General features: G+C 42.1%; 2 protein-coding genes across 2 annotated transcripts; one reads left to right on the top strand and one right to left on the bottom strand.

Annotated features, from left to right (window-relative positions):
* Positions 1 to 9979: 9979 nt before the first annotated feature.
* LOC308283041 (histone H2A-like) lies at positions 9980 to 10363 on the bottom strand (the record flags this gene model as incomplete). The annotated part of the gene is made up of 1 exon (XM_080723426.1): positions 9980 to 10363. The coding sequence occupies one exon, from the start codon at positions 10361 to 10363 to the stop codon at positions 9980 to 9982; it is 384 nt and encodes a 127-aa protein (XP_080579552.1).
* An 8659-nt stretch (positions 10364 to 19022) lies between these two features.
* On the top strand, positions 19023 to 20006 carry LOC308283040 (putative nuclease HARBI1; the record flags this gene model as incomplete). Its single annotated transcript, XM_080723425.1, has 1 exon — positions 19023 to 20006. One exon carries the CDS (start codon positions 19023 to 19025, stop codon positions 20004 to 20006), a length of 984 nt encoding a protein of 327 aa, XP_080579551.1.
* Between the last annotated feature and the right edge of the window lie 352 nt (positions 20007 to 20358).

The following is a 20358-nucleotide window of genomic DNA, read 5'->3' as shown; positions in this document are numbered from 1 at the left end:
AAACACTGTGTTAGAGCCCTGCAAGCCTGGGGCGCAACCTCAGATCCGCAGATAAGGGCCTCCTACAGCACAGCTAGTAGCACAGCTAGTAGGCTAGTCTCAAAGGGTGGCCGGGCTTTCGCAGTCCGGGCCCCTACCTGTTGACCTAAGATGTGCAAATTCAGTGTCATCATTTAAATCCCTTTTAAAAACTCACCTCTATGTTAAAACCTTTTCTTAAATTCTTCTTGCCAGTTCTATTGATTATATTTGCATGTGTTTATTTTAAATGTTGTGTATTTTCACAGATTTTTTTATTGTAGATTATTTTTTATTGCTTACCATGTGGCTATTTTATTGCTCTGCAAAGCACTTCGTGATTTTCTCAGGAAAATGTGCTATATAAATAAATTCATTATCATTATCATTATATTAAATAGGATAAATTGTAAACAAAAAGTAAAAACTAAAAATGCAAAACAATAATAACCTTGAAATTATAGGCATACAAATTTCGATACATCCAACATAGTTCTTTCTTCTCCTGATTTGCTGCAAAGATTTTACTTTATTATTGTATCAATCATAATTATGAAATAATAATATTATTATATAATATTGCAAGACTAAAGATAATGTTTCCTTGACTATACAATTTCATTAGTAACTACTGCTTGCTTTCCCCCTCTAGGAAGATGATTCTGCATGAGGATGAAGAAAGAGCTTCAGAAACAGGATTTATTTTATTTGATTTATTGTCTGATTTTTATTGAAGGGATAGCCTCCGTGGGGGTCCCATTTGAGTTTAGAATGGTAATTTAATTTCATTTGAAGAAACTTGAATTGCTGAACACGTGATATTCTTAACTTTTAACAGTTTAAACTTGAACAAAGAATGTATGTACTTATCAGAAATATTTTAATGACACATTTCCCTTATAGTCAAATAGTCTTATTTCCTTTCTTACGATTATTTAAACTGTAAGAAAAATTATTACAACCAATTAAATAACGTTTGTTATTCAGAACCTTTTAACAATTATTAATATAATATTAAAGACCTCTCTTAAATGAGTGTATTCATCAAAATGAAAGATGATTCAGCATAATTTGAGTAGCAAATGCCTAATAAAAAAATATGAATGGTGATTCACATAGTTAAACTTACCCCAAGGTATGTGGTTCATCTTGCCCCAGAGCCACCATTTTGACAAAACCTGGCTAGCTTGATGCTTAAGGCTCATATTTAGCTAAATTATTCACTGTTTTATACATTGGGCTATCACCAACATACATGCTATATACGTTTAGACCTGGGTACATTTGCTTTAACATAAAAATCATTATGTATACCATAAAATTCAAAAATTGACTTTGACCAGCAAAAAACACTTTTTGGGGTAGAAATATGCTTTCCACTTTGCCCAGGTGTCTGTAAACTCCACAGCCAGGTGGAAATGATGTTTGTGTTCTTATTTTAAGGTCAAATGACAACTCATGTGTATAGTTTTAAAGATAAAGGGGGTGGTACATCTTACCCAGCGGTTCATCTTATTCCGTTCTCCCCTACTGTACTTACAGTGACAAATATCACATGTAACTCCAGTAACTTCAGTCAGTGAACTTTTCTACTTTAATTAATGGAGCTGTATTCACTGTATACTATAACTCATGTGTTTGTGAAGCAAAAAACAATAAGAAAAAAGAGCACATGTGCCCTTATTTTGGACATATTCCTAATTACAATGATGGTATGTGCCTAAATGATGATGTGAAACTTTGTTTAGACTATACTTTAGGAGTGCAATTTATAGGCTTGCAAACCTGTTATTTTATATAATGTTTCAATTGCTCATATTCATATTGTCTATTATTAATACAACTACTATCAATTTCTATCAATAACCTTTTCTAGTTCAAACAACAGATCAGCATTTATAGTATAAGCTTGATTGTGAAATAAAAAATGGGTATCGCCTTGCAGGTGTGCTGGGCTTGTAAACCTTACAATAAAGAGATGCAAACGGAGCCATTCTGTATTCAGACTTAAATCATTTATAGGCCTATTATCCTATCATTGATGAATGTATTTGCACTTGAAGAATAGAAAATGTGACAAATTCAACTACAATATTTTGTTTTGGATACTCAAAAATGCTACAGCTACATTGTCATTGTACGATCTTGTTCTGTCGTGATCTGTTTTAATCACTAACACAGCTCCCCCCAATTGACCGATTAGCACCGAGTTTAATGAAAATCTACCAATCTGTTATCATTCTTGATCTTAAAGGGGTATATGAGTTATAACTTATTTCTTTGTATTGTTAAAACGCTCTATCAAGTCAGGAGTAATTTTTTGTCAGACAGGAAAGTACCCCAAACGATGTGATATAATATACACATATTTAAGAAACACCTCTTTGTGAGTTCTCTCTTCATTTGATAAAAATGTTAATAAGAGCTGGAGAGATGAGCGGATGGTGGTAGGGGATTATGTTACCAAACACTCTGTAGCTGGGATTGCTATCATAGTATTGCTATTTAACATTTATTTTAACATTGTTAACTTTGATTATGACTGTAACCTTTTCGACCCAAAAGCTGATCAGCCCAACCAAGTTTCCTGAAGGATCCACCCTTCCATCCTGGAGTTATTCTGTTCACAGATAAAATTCAGTGTATCATTTGACCATAGAGTTACAGACGGCAAAGAAAGATTACATTACTTGATCTAATTTTACACAAGGAATCTAACGCATCCAACCTCATTTTCACTTCTTAACTAATTCTGTTATTGATGCAATAATGTATCCATTTATCAACCTATGTTATGTACTATGCCAGCCTTTACAGTCATCTGTGTCTTCAGTGTAATCTCACAAGGCAAACCCGGTGTACACCACATCAGACGTTAACTCTCAACATTTCTGCACACACACACACACACACACACACACACACACACACACACACACACACACACACACACACACACACACATACACACACACACACACACACACACACACACACACACACACACACACACACACACACACACTTTTATTGCTTTATGTGTGTCTCTTTGCATTTCATACAGGCCTAGAGCATCAGCCTCTTACAGTATGGATTTTGTCAGAATTGTTTATCATACAATATCACATATTTTATTATGATGTAGTGATTGTATTTACCATAACCATCACACACACACACACACACACACACACACACACACACACACACACACACACACACACACACACACACACACACACACACACACACACACACACACTCACTCACATTTTATTGCTTTATGTGTGTCTCTTTGCATTTCATATAAGCCTAGATCATCAGCCTCTTACAGTATGGATTTTGTCAGAATTGTTTATCATACAATATCACATATTTTATTATGATGTAGTGATTGTATTTACCATAACCATCAGTTTGAGAGACCATTATCAGTGGTGGAAAAAGTACTCACATTTTGTACTTAAGTAAAAGTATCAATACTGCACTGCAGATGTACTCTGTTACAAGTAAATGTCCAGAATTCAAAATGTACTTGAGTAAGTGTGAAAGTATTGGCATCAATAAGTACTTAAAGTACCAAAAGTAAAAGTACAAAATGTTTGAAAATAGCCGAAAATATCTACAAGCTCACAACGCGTCACATCGCGACGCGTTGTGAGCTTGTAGATCGGCTATTTTCAAATGGCCACCGTATACAATCAGGCTTAAGTGGTTTATGTATGTTTTATACTATTGTAATTTAGATCTGCAAAGTAACTAGTAACTAAAGTGTTCAAATAAATGTAGTGGAGTAAAAGTACAATATTTGCCTCTGAAATGTGGTGGAGTAGAAGTAAAAATATTGGAAATTGGAAATACTCAAGTAAAGTACAAATACCTCAAAACTGTACTTAAGTACAGTACTTAAGTAAAAGTACTTAGTTACTTTACACCACATTGTTAATCAGCTGTGGTGTGTGTCAAAGCTCCACCCCCTGCCGGACTCATCAGAGAGAATAAAAGCCTCAGCTATTCGGACAAGACCAAACACACAACTTCCAGTGAGGGAAGACAGACTGTCTTTCCATCCACAGCTACAGGAGGGAATACTGACCCAGACCACTGGCACTGGACCACTTTAAGCAGAACAGACATGAAGAAGAACCTCAAGTCAACTTTCTAGAGGAGGAAGTGTTACCACCACTGACCGGCTGGCTGTTTTTTTTTTGTTGCTTTGAGCAGAGACTGTTTGTGGATTTCATTCCAAATGGCTTCCAAGTCATCTCTTTCAGAAGAGTATTTTTCCTGTCCTGTGTGTCATGACATCTTTAAAGATCCTGTTCTCCTGCCGTGTAGCCACAGCTTCTGCGAAGCCTGTGTGCGGAAATGGTGGAGAGAGAAGAAATTAACTGAATGTCCAGTTTGTAAGAAAACATCCTCAACGGACGATCCGCCCTGTAACCTGGCTCTGAGGAACCTGTCTGAGGCCTTCACACAGGGTAGCAGAGACTGCGCCCCCTCACGCCGCCCTGCAATGCCAGCCCAGCAGGAGAGACATCAGAGACCTTCAAAACGTCAGAGAACTTCATCAGGGTCTGGTGATCTCTGCAGTCTCCACTCTGAGGAGCTCAAGCTCTTCTGTCTGGAATGTCAACAGGCAGTGTGCAATGTGTGTCTTCATTCAGAAAAACACGCAAACCACAGTTTCAGACCCATCGATGAAGCTGCACTATACCACAAGGATGTAATCCAGGAATCGCTGAAGCCTTTAAGGGAGAAACTGAAGACATTCAATGCATTTAAAACTAAATGTGTCAAGAACACATCAAAATGCATCAAGCGCCAGGGCCACGACACAGTGAGGCTGATTAGGGAACAGTTTAGGAGCCTCCGTCTGTTCCTTCGTGAAGAAGAGGAGGCCAGTATCACTGCAGTGAGAGCAGAAGAGCAACAGAAGAGTCAGATGTTGAAGGAGAAGATTGAGGGTCTTAACAGAGATATATCAACCCTTTCACACACAATCGGAGCCATAGAGGAGGAGCTGAGACCTGAACACATCTCTTTCCTACAGAACTACAAGACTACAATGGAAAGAGCCCAGTTCACATTGGAGGACCCGCGGGACTACGCATGGGAGCTGTTAGACGTGGCCAAACACCTGGGCAACCTGACCTTCAGAGTCTGGGAAAAGATGAAGGACATTGTCTCCTACCATCCTGTCATTCTGGACCCCTGCACTGTCTATGAAAGACTCGTCCTGTCTGATGATATGACCACTCTGAGATATGATCCAGAGATCCAGAATCCCTTCACAGAGTTTGAACACATGGTTGTCCAGGCTTCAGAGCGCTTTGACTCAGGGATTCACAGCTGGGATGTGGAGGTTGGAGACAATACAAACTGGGATGTGGGTGTGTCTGAAGAGTTCCGCGAGGACACAGACAACATGCCACGTCTATCTTGGAGAATGGAATTCGCCGAAGGTACATACAGTGTAGCCTGCACACCAGGGCCATTCACTGAGATCTCATTGAAGCAGAAACCTCAGAAGATCAGAGTCAAGCTGGACTGGAACAGAGGAAAGCTGTCCTTCTCTGACCCTGACACCAACACACACATACACACCTTCACACACACGTTCACCAACAAACTTGTTCCATACATCCACACATTTGAAACTCTCCCTCTGACGATGTTACCACGGAAGGTCAGTATAACTGTGGAACATCATGATGATGATTATTAGGCGATGGTAGGAAATGAGAACAATGATTAATCATTTAGTACTGTTTAGTTTTTTAAGTTTGGGGTTTGTCACTCTTCATTTTCACATGTGATTTGTCATATGCATTAACCATTTCTCATATGCATTAACATCTCTTCTGGGGGTCCTTCGCACAAATGGTCCTCAGCCAAATGCAGCTCAATTTGGGGGCCCTTGGTCCTTGTGAGAACCACTGTAAGGCAGTGTTTCTCAACCACTATATCTGTATCTGTTTTGTTGAAAATAAAACTTTTGACTTGGCTACTTTAAAGTGTCTATTTAGTCCTACTTTCAATCAATTTCTATATGCAGCTTCCTCATACAATATAATAATCACTGTAACATTTTGCAAGGAAGGTTCTATCTATCTATCTATCTATCTATCTATCTATCTATCTATCTATCTATCTATCTATCTGATGTCACACTAACAAAATCCATTTTATGCCCATATATGGAGTTCCCAGATGTCATCAATATCTAACAGGACTTCATATGGGAATGCCCATATATGGAGGCCACATCGGCCACATACCACACTAACAGAAACCAAATATGGCCAAGACAGATGTCCAAGACAGCCCATATCTGTGTGGCTGTTTCTACAGACAGGGATCTCCATGTATGGGCATGGAAGGGTATGATGCCAGATGTCACATAGACATCATAGGACTTTCACATAACAAATAATTGAGTAAGCATGTTTGGGTATATCTCCATATACCATACATGGATCTCCATATGGGTACGAGGGATCTCCATATATGGGTAACTGGTCCTGGCCAGATGGCCACAAATTGGCGAGTGTCGCCCTGAGGTGTCTTACTAGTTTATACTGTATTATGGAATGATATATATAAAAAAAAAAAGTTTGTTACAACTGAATTTGTCTAGTGCCCGGTGGGTTGTGTAAGAGGCGTCGATCTCTGGAAACTGTCAGTGTCACAGTCACAGAGTAGCAGCACTGACCATCCCTACAAGTAATGTTGTGATGATGTGGAGTCTGCATTATACATTGACAAGAGAATTATTCTGCCTGCCTTTTCTCCTTCATTTTGACATTAGTGATACTGCTGCTAAAGATACTGCTAAATACAACTTTTATTTTGTAACTGGTGTTGTATATTTGTGCTGAACTGTGGGGGTATATTATATACTGTACTTGTTAAGTGTGCCTTCTGCTCCCTTTGCAAGTTTCTTTTTAGTCACACGCTGCAGGGGCAAAGTACCCTGGGGGCTGGCATGAAGTCCCACTCTGCATAGAGATGCAGGGTGAGTCCAGTAAGTGGGCTGCACACTGATGAAGTGATCACTCAGGGGACCACTTCACGCGGTGGTACAATAGAGCTATTCACATTTAACATGGGCAAAGTACCCTGGTGGCTGGTGTGAAGTCCCACCCTGCTTTAGTAAGTGGGCTGGCCAGTGCCACACAGACATACAGTATATCGCTAAAATGTGAAATGTTTTGATGGGTTAACAGTGTAGGCTACAGTACAAGTAGTATGAACCCCCTAAGGTGTTGGTTCTCAAAGTGGGGTCTAGGGACCCAAAGAGGTCCTTGAGGAAGGTCCAGGGGGTCCCCAGCTAAATCACAATCAGGAACCAAATGGACCCTTTAATAACTCAGACCCCTTTTACAATATAGATTGGGGTCTCAGAAATGCCATGCATGAATGGGGGTTGTGTAAAATTGTAACATTAAAATGGTTGAGAATCACTGCTAAATTCCGTTTTTCAAATGGGGGTCCGCAAGTGTCGATTTATGTGTCCTTCACATGAAAAGGTTTGAGAACCACTGCCACATTTTAATGTCATTCCATCAGTATTTAATTGACCACGTTTAAAGGTGTATTCAGTGATAATGAAAGTGGCCGGGGGTCATCTTGTCCCTTACTGGCCTTACAACGTGGAAATGTTTAGTTATTTATAGATTTTTTACACCATTATAATGTTCTCATTTTGATCATTAGACCCACTGAATATCGGTAGGCCTACGTTTCCAGCTTCAGGATATGATTCTGATTTACTACAAGACTGTGGTATTTTATGAGTTCAGTAGTTTACAATCTAGACATTTAGCAGACGTTCTTAATTCAGAGCGACTTTTATTTTTATTTTGACCATCATAACTAAACATCATAACATAACTACGGCCATACTCTACCCTGATTGATCGAGGACTGGCTGGCCACCTCTGAAAACTGAATCCAGCTATGCTCTTAACATGGGCCATGGTGGAAGTCCTTATATGGTCAGCACACATTGTAGTAAGGAGAATGAATGGAAAATGTACCAATTATATTTTTATTTGAATGAAATACAATCACTGAATATACCTTTAAAACAATATTTGATTTTGAAATAAAAATCCTCTCTCACACTTCTGTCTAGTGATCACCATCGCCCTGTGCCAATGTTGGCACCCTTGTCTAAGGTTGCCTATATACCCTATAACCACTTTGAATGTTACAAGAATGTAACTTTATAAGAACCACTCCACGTCTATGATTAATTAATAAAAAAATACAATAGGCTATATTTCTATTTTCTTCAACAATAGATTTAAACCTTTAATCAGGTTAAATGTTAATGTATACACCAAATAATGCTGATCAAAACCAACCAGATTTAAATTCTAATCAGATGCAGAGGGGTGGTCGTGGTCTAGACCTTTTTACATCCTGATCAAAAAACAGATCCGATTGATCTCACCACATGTAAACACTTATCCAAAACCTTCAATCAGGTTTATTATTGTAATCAGATTGGAAGAAAGGTGGCCATGTAAACGTGGCTACTGTAGCACAATAGACAACATGCCCAAATGTGCTCTGTATAATGTGAAAAATACCAAGCAAGTAGACTAATAACTCTAAAACAATCTAGCACAATCATAGACAACATGCACAAAAGCGCTCTGTAATTGCTTCTGATCTATGTATCATTGTTTTCACAGACCATTTAACCTGCATGTTGTAGTAGGTTATTGTTGCTGTTGCCTTTGGGAGGATATTTGTTACATGTAGTTTCACAACAGCTACAGACATCATCATCATGATCCTGCTGATCAACCACCTCCCAGTCCCCTCTCCAACTTCACCCCCACCTCAGAATCCACCATCTCTGAGCTCATCCATAAATCAAAGTCCACCACCTGTCAACTAGACCCCCTTCCTACTACCCTCGTCAAAGCCTGCCTCCCATCCATTTCCCCTATAATAACCAATATAATCAACGCCTCCCTCACTTCCGGAGCAGTCCCCCCCGCTCTTAAAATGGCCGCAATCACCCCCACCATAGTAGAAAAACGCTCTTTCAATAAGTTAAGTGGGTGGCTATTAAAAGAGCCGTTTTGGGGTTTGGAGAGGGACAAAAGATTTAAGCACGTTCTCCACGGATACGACGGGCCAGCTGGATGTCTTTGGGCATGATGGTCACCCTCTTGGCGTGGATGGCGCACAGGTTGGTATCCTCGAACAGACCGACCAAATAAGCCTCGGCCGACTCCTGCATCGGCCGACTCCTGCATGAGAAAACAACGCAGACTGCTGCCTTTTATTTGCACCTCGGAGACGCCGCCATTCTCTGATTGGTCAGTAGACTCCTTCTTTGGGGCGGTACCATAAGTCACTGCTACTGATTGGAGGGGAACACTTAGACACTTCATACTGGAGTTGCTGTTATAGATAATACTGCTGACTGTATGTTGTACGACATGGTTAAAGAAATATAAACATTTCTATTCAAGTGACAAAATAACACTTGACACAGGTATATAATTACATTCTGTTGTATATGAATAAGTAGGCATATCTAATTTTAAACCATTTACTGATCTAATTGATAGTTCTAGATTATAAATTTGTTTGTCAAAAACTGCCAATTATGGACTAGCTGTCAATTTATTTGACTTGGAACAATAGCCTACAAATCATTACGACCACAGTAAACATGATTTATAATGTATTATACATCTACTACTTGTATATTTCGGTGTTTGAGAAATGGCCTATTAAAATTATGTGATCAGGAGAAAAAAAATGGACAAGAGTCAAACCCTAGAATATAATAGCCTAGAAAAACTACCAAATAGGCTACTTACGAGTCAAGTTTATAAGAAAAACAAATACATTTGAAGGCCATGGAATTCATCTTTAAATTGAATTAGTGGGTGGCTCTTAAAAGAGCCTTTGTCAATCGAATGAAGCAGATTTATTTCTTGGCAGCTTTCTCAGTCTTCTTGGGCAGCAGAACAGCCTGGATGTTGGGCAGCACACCGCCCTGAGCGATGGTCACTCCACCCAGCAGCTTGTTGAGCTCCTCGTCGTTGCGGACGGCCAGCTGCAGATGGCGGGGGATGATACGAGTCTTCTTGTTGTCCCTGGCAGCGTTTCCAGCCAACTCCAGGATCTCAGCGGTCAGGTACTCGAGCACAGCCGCCAGATAGACGGGAGCGCCTGCACCGACATGCTGAGCATAGTTGCCTTTACGCAGCAGCCTGTGGACACGACCCACGGGGAACTGGAGCCCGGCACGGGATGAGCGGGTCTTGGCCTTCGCCCTGGCCTTTCCGCCGGTCTTACCTCTCCCTGACATTTTTGTAGTTTGGTTCTTGAGAAGAGCGTATAGATGAGCGTAGAAGAAATGTGCTGGAAATGAGTAATACAGCACTATTTATAACATTTTCAAGTGGGCGGAGTTGAGTTTTCAGAGTCGTCTATTGGAGAGAAGGACTCTGAGAGCTCCCCTCCAATCAGAAAAGTCGTAACAGTGACGTATAGTGCTCCCCACAAATCAGAAACATCTGTAACGGTGAAGTGTGGCTCCTCCTCAGAGAAGGAGGTTCCTGACCAACCAGAGATTGACGGCGCCTCAGTCAGAGACGACACAGTAAATCTGGAGGAAAATGTCACTAATTGGTTTTAAAGTAAAGATTACTTATAATGCTGTAATGTATGGAGTGTTTGAAGAAGAGCTGTCTGCCATGGACCAGGAGTTCATTTTTTTTTTTTTTTTTTTTTTTTTTTTATGATTGGTACTTTATTAGTTTTCCCATTTTTTTAAACAAACAAACAGACAGACAAAAATGCACAATAATAAACAGACATAAATAAAAATAAAAATAATATACAATAAAATATAATTTAAAGTAAAATAAAATAAAACAGTTTTCAAGCGCGCACAGGCAGATCGGTCGGCCACAGTCAAACCCCCTATAAAAGTATCCTTACATTCATTTACCAGTGGGTTCCAGCTCGCTCACGAGCCAGGAACGCCTCTCAGTCCCAAGTCCTGCAACAGGTAGTGTCCCCACTTCAGTTCGTATTTGTCCGTATTGTTCAGCAGTCTGTAAGACAACCTCTCATAGGCCGCGACTTGACCTAAGGATGCACTCCATTGTGACAGAGCAGGAACTGTTGGATTTTTCCACTCTTTGACCATGTGGTCTATTGTATGTACTGTGGTAAATAAGATCTGGAACACACGAAGTGCCATGGTTATCAAACAGGAGGCCATCTCAGGAAAGGTGGTTCTCAAACTGATAATGGGCGCGTTTCCCAAAGCGATTTTCGTACGAGGGCCTTCGCTCGGCTGCGGTCCTAACGATTATGGCGTTTCTCAAACGCGCTTGTAAGAGCCCCTCGCAAAACAGCCTTCGCACGCCACTAGACTGGCCAGAGCCTTGTATTAGAGAGTTCTGCCAACTCTGGCCCTATGTGAACGGAGATGATGTAACTCTCCCTGAAACTCCTTGAATGGCTCTGGGCTTCGGTTGATAGGACGTCAGCATGCAGCTGCGCTCCGAAATGAATTTCAGCGGCTTGTGTGATTGTATCGGCCCATAAATAAAACATACAACACTGAAAATTAACACACTTTTTAGCTGTTGGTAGGCTAACTGACCGCACAGACCCCTTGTTTTAATTTGAATCTCTAATTGCAATTTTTAAGCGCTGGTATGCTATAAACTGACTGGCTGCACAAAAACCTTGTTTTGATTTTAAACTCTATATGTGGCTTAACTGCTCGTCTTGGATATTTATTAATTTGTAGACTAGTGCATCGATTCTCATAAACATACTCACTGGTGTCCTTGATTAAGCTATCGATATGCTGGAGCGTGGATCGAACCCTAGGCGCTTGCTTAACAGTCTAAGACACAACCCGTCATGCTATAAGGCTGTGCCCTGCTGCTTCCAACGCTGTTGTGTCCATACCGTCTTCGCTGTAGGGCTACAATTAGTTATATAATAGGCTAATGAATCAAATGGACCCTCATCATGGGTCTGTCACTTAGGCACATGATAACATAGCCTAGCCTACCCATGATGAGGACGAGGGTCCATTTGGTGCCTAACTTCCAACAGGCTCCCAATGCGCTATATTGACAAGTCCGCGGTCAAGTTCAAGTGACACGACGGGATATGTGTTGTACTGTGGAGTCAGTGCTCCGGGTTCTGTCACCACCGGCTCTTCAGATTAGCAGCTAAACTGACTGTAGGCTACAAACCTCTTGTTTTAATTTGAATCTCTAATTGCAAGTTTTAAGCGCTGGTAGGCTATAACTGACTGGCTGCACAAAAACCTTGTTTTGATTTTAAAATCTATGTGACAACTGCTCGTCTTGAATATTTATTAATTTGTAGACTATAGTGCATCGGTTCTCAAAATCATACTGCCTGGTGTCTTTCATAGATCTCCAGATATTCTGAAACGGGGATCGAACCCTAAGCGCTTACTTAACAGTCGAAGACACAACTCGTCATGCTATAAGGCTGCGCTCTGCAGTATAAACGCTGTCTTCGCTGTAATAACTATAGGGCTACAATTAGTTATATAACAATGAATCAAATGGACCGGGTCTGTCACTCAGACAGAGAGTATACTCTCTGAGTTACATGATAACATACCCATGATGAGGACGAGGGTTCATTTGGTGCCTAACTTCCAACAGGCTGCCAAGGCGCTATATTGACAAGTCCACGGTCAAGTTCAAGTGACACGACGGGATATGTGTTGGACTGGGGATTAAGTGCTCCGGGTTCATTCCCCACCGGCTCTTCAGCGTATGCATTATACTGTCTATAACTTAGAATTTGCGGACCTGGAACTCCCTGAAGGATAAATCTTTACACTCATATAAAAACAAAGGATATTTTGAAATATCAGTCACTTCCTCGTTATTTTTTCATGTGTGTGCACACGCACACACGCGCACAGACATGTACCATTGTATTTATTTTATTTTATGTAATATAAATATATAGGCCTGTGTATATTTTTAAAGCAGGTGTGAACACTGCCGTACACTTCACTTTGTTCAATTAGATAGATAGATAGATAGATAGATAGATAGATAGATAGATAGATAGATAGATAGATAGATAGATAGATAGATAGATAGATAGATAGATAGATAGATAGATAGATGGATGGATGGATGGATAGACAGATAGACTTTACATCAGCTCTAGTGGGCTTTTACTCTAAATGCACTCTTTCCTTGTAGCAAACAGGTGTATTCAAGTAGCAATCACAATTAATTGCACAGCCATGGCCTTTAAAACCCTGGGGTTGGAGCAGAAATTCAGAACACAAAATGGCAAAGGCAAAGGCAAAAAGCAAAAGACCTGCACCTGCAGAAGAACAAGAACAAGAACAAGAACAAGAAGAACAACATGAAAGCCAACAACCCCAGAAGAAAAAAAGGAGCAAAACATTTAACCACGAAGAGCTGGGGTTCCTGCTGGAGGGGATCATGGCAAATCGTGGGCGGCTGTTTGGGGGGACAAGTGGGCCAAAAGACCTAGAGAATCGCAAGAAAATATGGATGGCCATAGCCAGGTCAATGGCCCCCTCCAGTCCCTGTGGCCTGCGGGAGTGGTGGTCGGTGAGGAAAAAGTGGCAGGACTGGAGCAGCCTGGTCAGAAAAAAAAGAGCAAAATAACAAGGGAGGCCAAGGCCACTGGTGGTGGGCCAAAATCACCTGATGTCCTCACCCCTGATGAGGAGAAGGTGCTTGAGATTTTGAGCAAGGAAGCCGTGGAGGGGATTGAAGGTGGGATTGATATGGCTGGGGGGGATGGGCTATCCTCTGCTGAGGAGGAAGAACAGAGGGAGGTCACCGCAGGGGCCACAGCAGCAACAGCAGCCTCCCTCCCCAGCAGTTTTGACATCCCAGCCCCAGCATCCAGCACTGGCAGTGAGCAATCCCGGGCAGGCCGTGGCCAGCACCGGCAACCCAGAAGGGCAGGCCGGTCCAGGAGGTGGAGTGCCGCCAGGGCCATGCTGGCGCCACCAGTGAGAGAGGAGCCCTGCAGGTGTGGAGTGGCCCTGCTGGAGAGCGAGGCCCAGAAAATGGAGGTGCTGAGGGGAATTCAGGCCCATCTGGCACAGATTGTGGCCTTGAAAACAACAGAACTTGATCAAACTGAGGCCCATAGGGCTGAACTTTTGGCCCTGAAAAGGAGGAAGCTGGAGCTTCAGGAGAGGATGATGATCCTTTCAGAGGCTGAGTTCATCCAGGGTGTGCATTTGCCCAAAGCTCAAGGTAGGTTAAATGTAGCCTGACATAGCCATACAATTCTGAAGTTAACTGCATGTATTAGTCCCTTAACATGGGTGGATAGTTTAGCTGTGCTATAGGAGGTTAACATTCTTGTGAGTGATATGCTATGATTTATATTGACCACTAGATGACAGTGATGTCCCTTTGACCCCAGCTATGAGCCACAGCTTGCTACTTTCTACCTATATACCAGTATTGAATAAATGAAATGCAAAGGCTTCTTAATTGTTAAACAAAGTTTATAAAGTCCATACGTTTCCCATGCATAATCAACCATATCCAGTTCCATTTCACTAATCAACCTCTCTATTGCAGATGATGCAGATGCTGGACCCAGTGGACCCCAGTGATGGGAGGATTGTGTTTTTTTTGTTTGTTTTTTTGTTTTTTGTTTTTCAGTTTAAAGTATTTCAGTGTTTTTATTTGGATTTTGCCCATCTTGTGGCATGTTTTTGTTGCAGTAACTAATAAAAAGTACTTAACACTGGTTCCTTTTCAACTGTCTTGTGTGAATCCCAGCTTTGGTGTTAGGTCCTCTTCCAGTCCTAATCAGAACAGCTTATGTTGGATGCCACATGCATGGTGGCACTGAGCTTGTTTTACTTTACTTACTACTTTGTTTGTTTTCCTGTTATACTTGTTTATTGGGGCCAATAACATCCATGGTACATTCTGTTTAAACCATCTGATTCTGAACATCTAGAATCCAGTGCTGCAATGTCTAAGTGTTACCAGAATGGTTTAATTATACCAGCATCCTGAATTCACCTGCTGACATGTCACTAAAGAGGTCAGATTCTTGAAGTAGGCTGTGTTTGATTTGTACTTGGACCAGGCTGTTCAAATAAACATTCAACTGACCATGAGCTGCCTGAAAATCACTGGCATACATGTCAAACAACTTGCTAAATGCTGGTTCAGCTGTTATATTAAGTTTGTGGAGGAGACTGTGCTCTATTTACCCTTAGGTGCCCATGAACTGTGCAAACCGTTACTTCTGATTCTCTGCAAATATTAGATTGTGGATTTTAATAAAAAAAGGTATTGGTACACACAGTGACAGCCACACACATGCACGCGCCCGTGCGCCCTCTGAGATAGCTAGATAGATCATTAGCCTACGGGGAGGAAAAACATGCATCATAGATACCAGCGGCGTCAGTTCAGAAAAGCATTCAATTATAATAAACACATACAGGACATGTAAGGGCATTACTTTTTTCATATACAACAGAATGTAATTATATACCCGTGTCAAGCGTTATTTTGTAAGTCAAATAGAAATATATGTATTTAACCCATGTCATACAACATAAACAGTCAGCAAAACATTTTCAGTTTGCTAGAAACTAATATTCCATAGTATCAGCAACTCCAGTATGAAGTGTAAGCGTTCTAGCCTGGCTCCAGCCAATAGACCCGCCCACTCTCTGAGTGAAGCCCCAGCGTAGAGTCTTGAAAATCAGGCTATAAGCGTTCCCCTCCAATCGGTAGCAGTGACTTATGGTACCTCCCCAAAGAAGTCTATACTGACCAATCAGAGAATGGCGGCGTCTCCGAGGTGCAAATAAAACGCAGCAGTCTGCGATATTTTCTTAATCTAAACTCAACTGAGTCAGAAGGAGCCATGGCAAGAACCAAGCTTGATTAAATTGCTGTACTCTGAGTCCACAGTTCAGGTAAACGTAAATGGGGTCCTAACAGAGCCTTTTGAAATTAAGAGGGGAGTAAAACAGGGTTGTCCTGCGTCGGCAGCCCTCTATATTTTAGCGATTAACCCTTTATTAAAACGAATTAAAAATGATAAAAGACTCTCCGGTATAAAAACCAGTAGCGGTGAGAGGGTGGTTGTCTTGGCTTACGCTGATGATGTGACCATCATAATTAAAAACCAGAATGAACTAGACATTGTAAACGAGCACTTGTCACTTTACGAAGAAGTCTCAGGATCAAAGCTGAATCACGATAAAACAGAGGGTGTCTGGTTCGGGAGGAGGGAGGCCCGGCCAACAGTTAATATAAAATACAGTGAAACGATGTCAGTCCTGGGTATCAAGTTCAGTAACAGTGATAGCTATGGAGAAAATTGGGATGACAAAGACAATGAGATAAAACAAGAACTAGAGAAATGGGAACACAAATCATGCTGTTATAAAACCAAAATTATAATTATAAAATCATGTATTGTGTCCAAATTATTATTCCTAGCAACCATATTTCCTCCTAAGGACGAGACACTTAAAAACATAAATAAATTATTGGTCAACTTTATTTGGGGAACCACCAGGGAGGTTACAAAAAGAACCCTCTTGTATAAAAGTAAGCGCTTTGGAGGTCTTGGAGCTGTTGACCTGGGACTAAAACTTAAAATTTCATTTTGTAAAAATGTAGCTTCCGGATTTGAAAGAAGTGCAATGTGGATTGGCGAGGCCTTAAGCTGGACCAAAAAGAAGGGCAGAGCAAGGAACTCCCTTCCTTATTTTAAAATAATGTACGGGGATTTAATGTGTAATTCTGCTCACTTGAATATAGATTGGACTGAAATGTCTAGCAAAAACATTTATGGTGCCATATGTGATGATCTATATGGTGGCGTTTTTCCATACAAAAATCTTGATGACAAACAGCAGCGGGTGTTTCTAAAAAATATTTGGGAAAAAACTTTATCAGAAAAGAAGAGAGATATCATGTGGCTGGTATCTGTACGGCGACTGGCCGTTAGATCAGTGGTCAAGTGGAGCTTATATGTAAGAACTGCTAAATGCCCTTTTGTCAATTACTGTGACGAAGAAACAGTAGAACACCTGCTACTGGATTGTCTTAGGTCAAAATATGTTTGGGGGGAAATGTCCCGTATTGGCTTTAAAGTCAAAATAACTTATAACGCAGTAATGTATCGTGTTTTTGAAGAGACTCTTTCAACCATGGACCAGGACTTTTATTGGTCTGTGGTATGTACCACAGTTAACAAACTGTGGAACACCCGCTGTGTAATGACAATGAAGAATGAGGCCACCTCTGGAGAGGTGGTCTTTAAGCAAATAGTCACTGAGCTGAAGAGACAAAGAACTTTGGACTCGAAAAAAAACGTACTGAAGCCGTGGCACCTTTTGAGCTTGTAACCCTGTATTTATATTTATTATATTTCTACTTTGTTTTTTCTACTTTATTATGTGCTTTCTACTTAAAGGCCTATTTTGAGCTAGATGCTTGGGGGAAGAAAAAAAAAAGAAAAGAAAGGAAAAAAAAATGGGAGGATTTATAAGAAGAAAAGTAATGCCCTTACATATTTTTCCTGTACTTACAATTTTAATATATTGACATGCCTGTTTCTGATTTGCTTGTATGAATGCTTTAAAAAAAATGTCTGTAAACTGCAAATTATTAATAAAGTTTATTTAAAAAGCAAGAACCAAGCAGACAGCTCGTAAATCCACCGGCGGAAGCAGCTCGCCACCAAGGCGGCTCGTAAGAGCGCGCCGGCAACCGGTGGAGTGAAGAAGCCTCACCCGGTACAGTGGCAGTGGCTCTGAGGGAGATCCGTCGTTACCAGAAATCCACCGAGCTGCTGATCCGCAAGCTGCCCTTCCAGCGCCTGGTGAGGGAGATCGCCCAGGACTTCAAGACCGACCTGCGCTTCCAGAGCTCCGCCGTCATGGCTCTGCAGGAGTCAGCCGAGGCTTATCTGGTCGGTCTGTTCGAGGACACCAACCTGTGCGCCATCCACGCCAAGCGGGTGACCATCATGCCCAAAGACATCCAGCTGGCCCGTCGTATCCGTGGAGAACGTGCTTAAATCTTTGTCATCGTCTTAACCACAAAGCGGCTCTTTTAAGAGCCACACACTTTATTTTTAAAGAGTTATTCATTAAGATGACTTGGTCTATCACTACAGTAATACTTTGACGAAATACTTGCGCTGGCAAACCAATTTATGCATACTGCGCACAATGTGACATGCAATGTGATTTCTGAAATGACACAATCACGTTATGAACATGCATAAAGCCAAGAAATTGTGACTATTAGACAATACATTCCAAAATGACACACACACACACACACACACACACACACACACACACACACACACACACACACACACACACACACACACACACACACACACACACACACACACTCTCTTAGGTCAAACATGTATATTATAACATGCATGGTGTAATGATCTTTCATCTATATTATGGTTTGCAGACATGAGATACAGCCCGCATATCATGGGTTAGACTGATACAATCTAAGAAAAGTGTGAAACCAACTAAAAGCCTGTAAGCTATTAGTCCATTTAAAATGATCTGTGTTAAATACATTGCCACTACACTAACACACCCTCTTTAAGTTTATTCATAGTAGTTGTTAATACTAATATTACATGCAGATCAACTCTTTACTTTCGTGCCTGTTGCTAAGGTATGGCAGCGCCATAGCTTGCCATACCCAATTGACGCCTCTGATAGATACATTCTACCACTCCCCCACTCAGATGAGACAGCAGGAAACAATCAAGTGATTGACTGCCTGTCTATATCAAGGCACGTCTCCCTCACACTTGTGTGAGATAGAATGGCTGCTAGACATTTTATTCTCGCTCAACGGCGTCGCCGTGCGCGGAGTCAAATCACGTATGTGAATGCCTTTTGCAGAGAGCACCTATGTCATTTAGATACGATGACAGACCGTGCTCTGATAGGCCGATATAGGCTGCCTAGGGCAGAGATCCTGCGCCTCGTCGAGGTGGTAGCCCCCCATGTTAGGAGACCAACCCAGCGAAACTTCGCGCTCAGTCCGGAGGTGCAGGTCCTGGCTGCGCTGCGTTTTTACGCATGTGGGAGCATCTTCCACATGGTGGGAGATGGCACCGCCCTGAGCAAGGCATCGGTGTCACGGTGTGTGGCAGCCGTGACGCCGATCCTCGTGCGCCATGCACGGCAGCACATCCAGCTGCCCACCACCAGGGAGGAGGTCCGTGCAGTCCAACAGGGGTTCTACGACATGGCTGGGATCCCTCGGGTGATGGGTTTGCTGGATGGCACCCTGATTCCACTCCGCAACCCAGTCCTGGTGGACCCGTGCTGGGTGTGCAGGAAGCACTTCACAGCACTGAATGTGCAGGTGGTGGTGGATGACGTCGGCCTGATCAGGGACATCGTCGCCAGATGGCCAGGAGCAACCCATGATGCCTTCATGTGGGAGAATTCCGCTGTGGGAGAGAGAGCGGCCAGGGGAGAGTATGGCGCAAGCTTTTTCCTCGGCGACAGTGGCTATCCCCTCCGCACCTACCTGATTACACCGGTGCCGGAGCCAGAAACACCAGCGGAGGAAGCCTTCAATGAGAGCCACACCACCACCAGGACTCACATTGAGCGCGTGTTTGGCAGGTGGAAAGCCAGGTTCCGCTGCCTCAGCCGCTCCGCTGGTGGTCTGCGCCTACCCCCCCTGAAGGCATGCCAGGTCATTGTTGTCACAGCCATGCTGCACAACATAGCTGTCCGCGCTGGGCTACCCGATGTGGAGCAGGATGAGGAGGACGACGATGAGGATGATGATGACGACCAGGACCCACCACTACCACCTCCCGGCCCCCACGAACCCAGAAACGTACTGTACCAGGCTGGCCTCCGGACCAGACAGGCTCTCATTGAGCTGTTCTGACTTCACCACCTTTCGTCACCTTTCACCAGTCACCAAGCAGTGCACCAGCTGAACACAGTCACACTACACCCCCCCCCCCCACCACCACCACCACCACCAATAATAATAAAAGCTACTATATATATATATATATATATATATATATATATATATATATATATATATCCAAACCCTTGTTTTAATTTAAAACTGTAAGACATACCATGTTATGTAGATGTAATAACATCTATTACTTTATAGGTCTATTTGACACCATATTGCAGAGAATTGGTCCTCAAGGTGGGGTCACGGGAGTCCCAGGGGATCTTTCTGTGGCCACCGCGGACGCGAGATTCGAACCCGAGGCCCTAGC

The sequence above is a fragment of the Nannobrachium achirus genome, assembly GCF_963921795.1.
Source record: "Nannobrachium achirus genome assembly, chromosome: 4".
Classification (NCBI taxonomy): Eukaryota; Metazoa; Chordata; class Actinopteri; order Myctophiformes; family Myctophidae; genus Nannobrachium; species Nannobrachium achirus.
The sequence above is the reverse complement of the archived record's forward strand: the minus strand, read 5'-3'. Positions and strand labels throughout refer to the sequence as shown.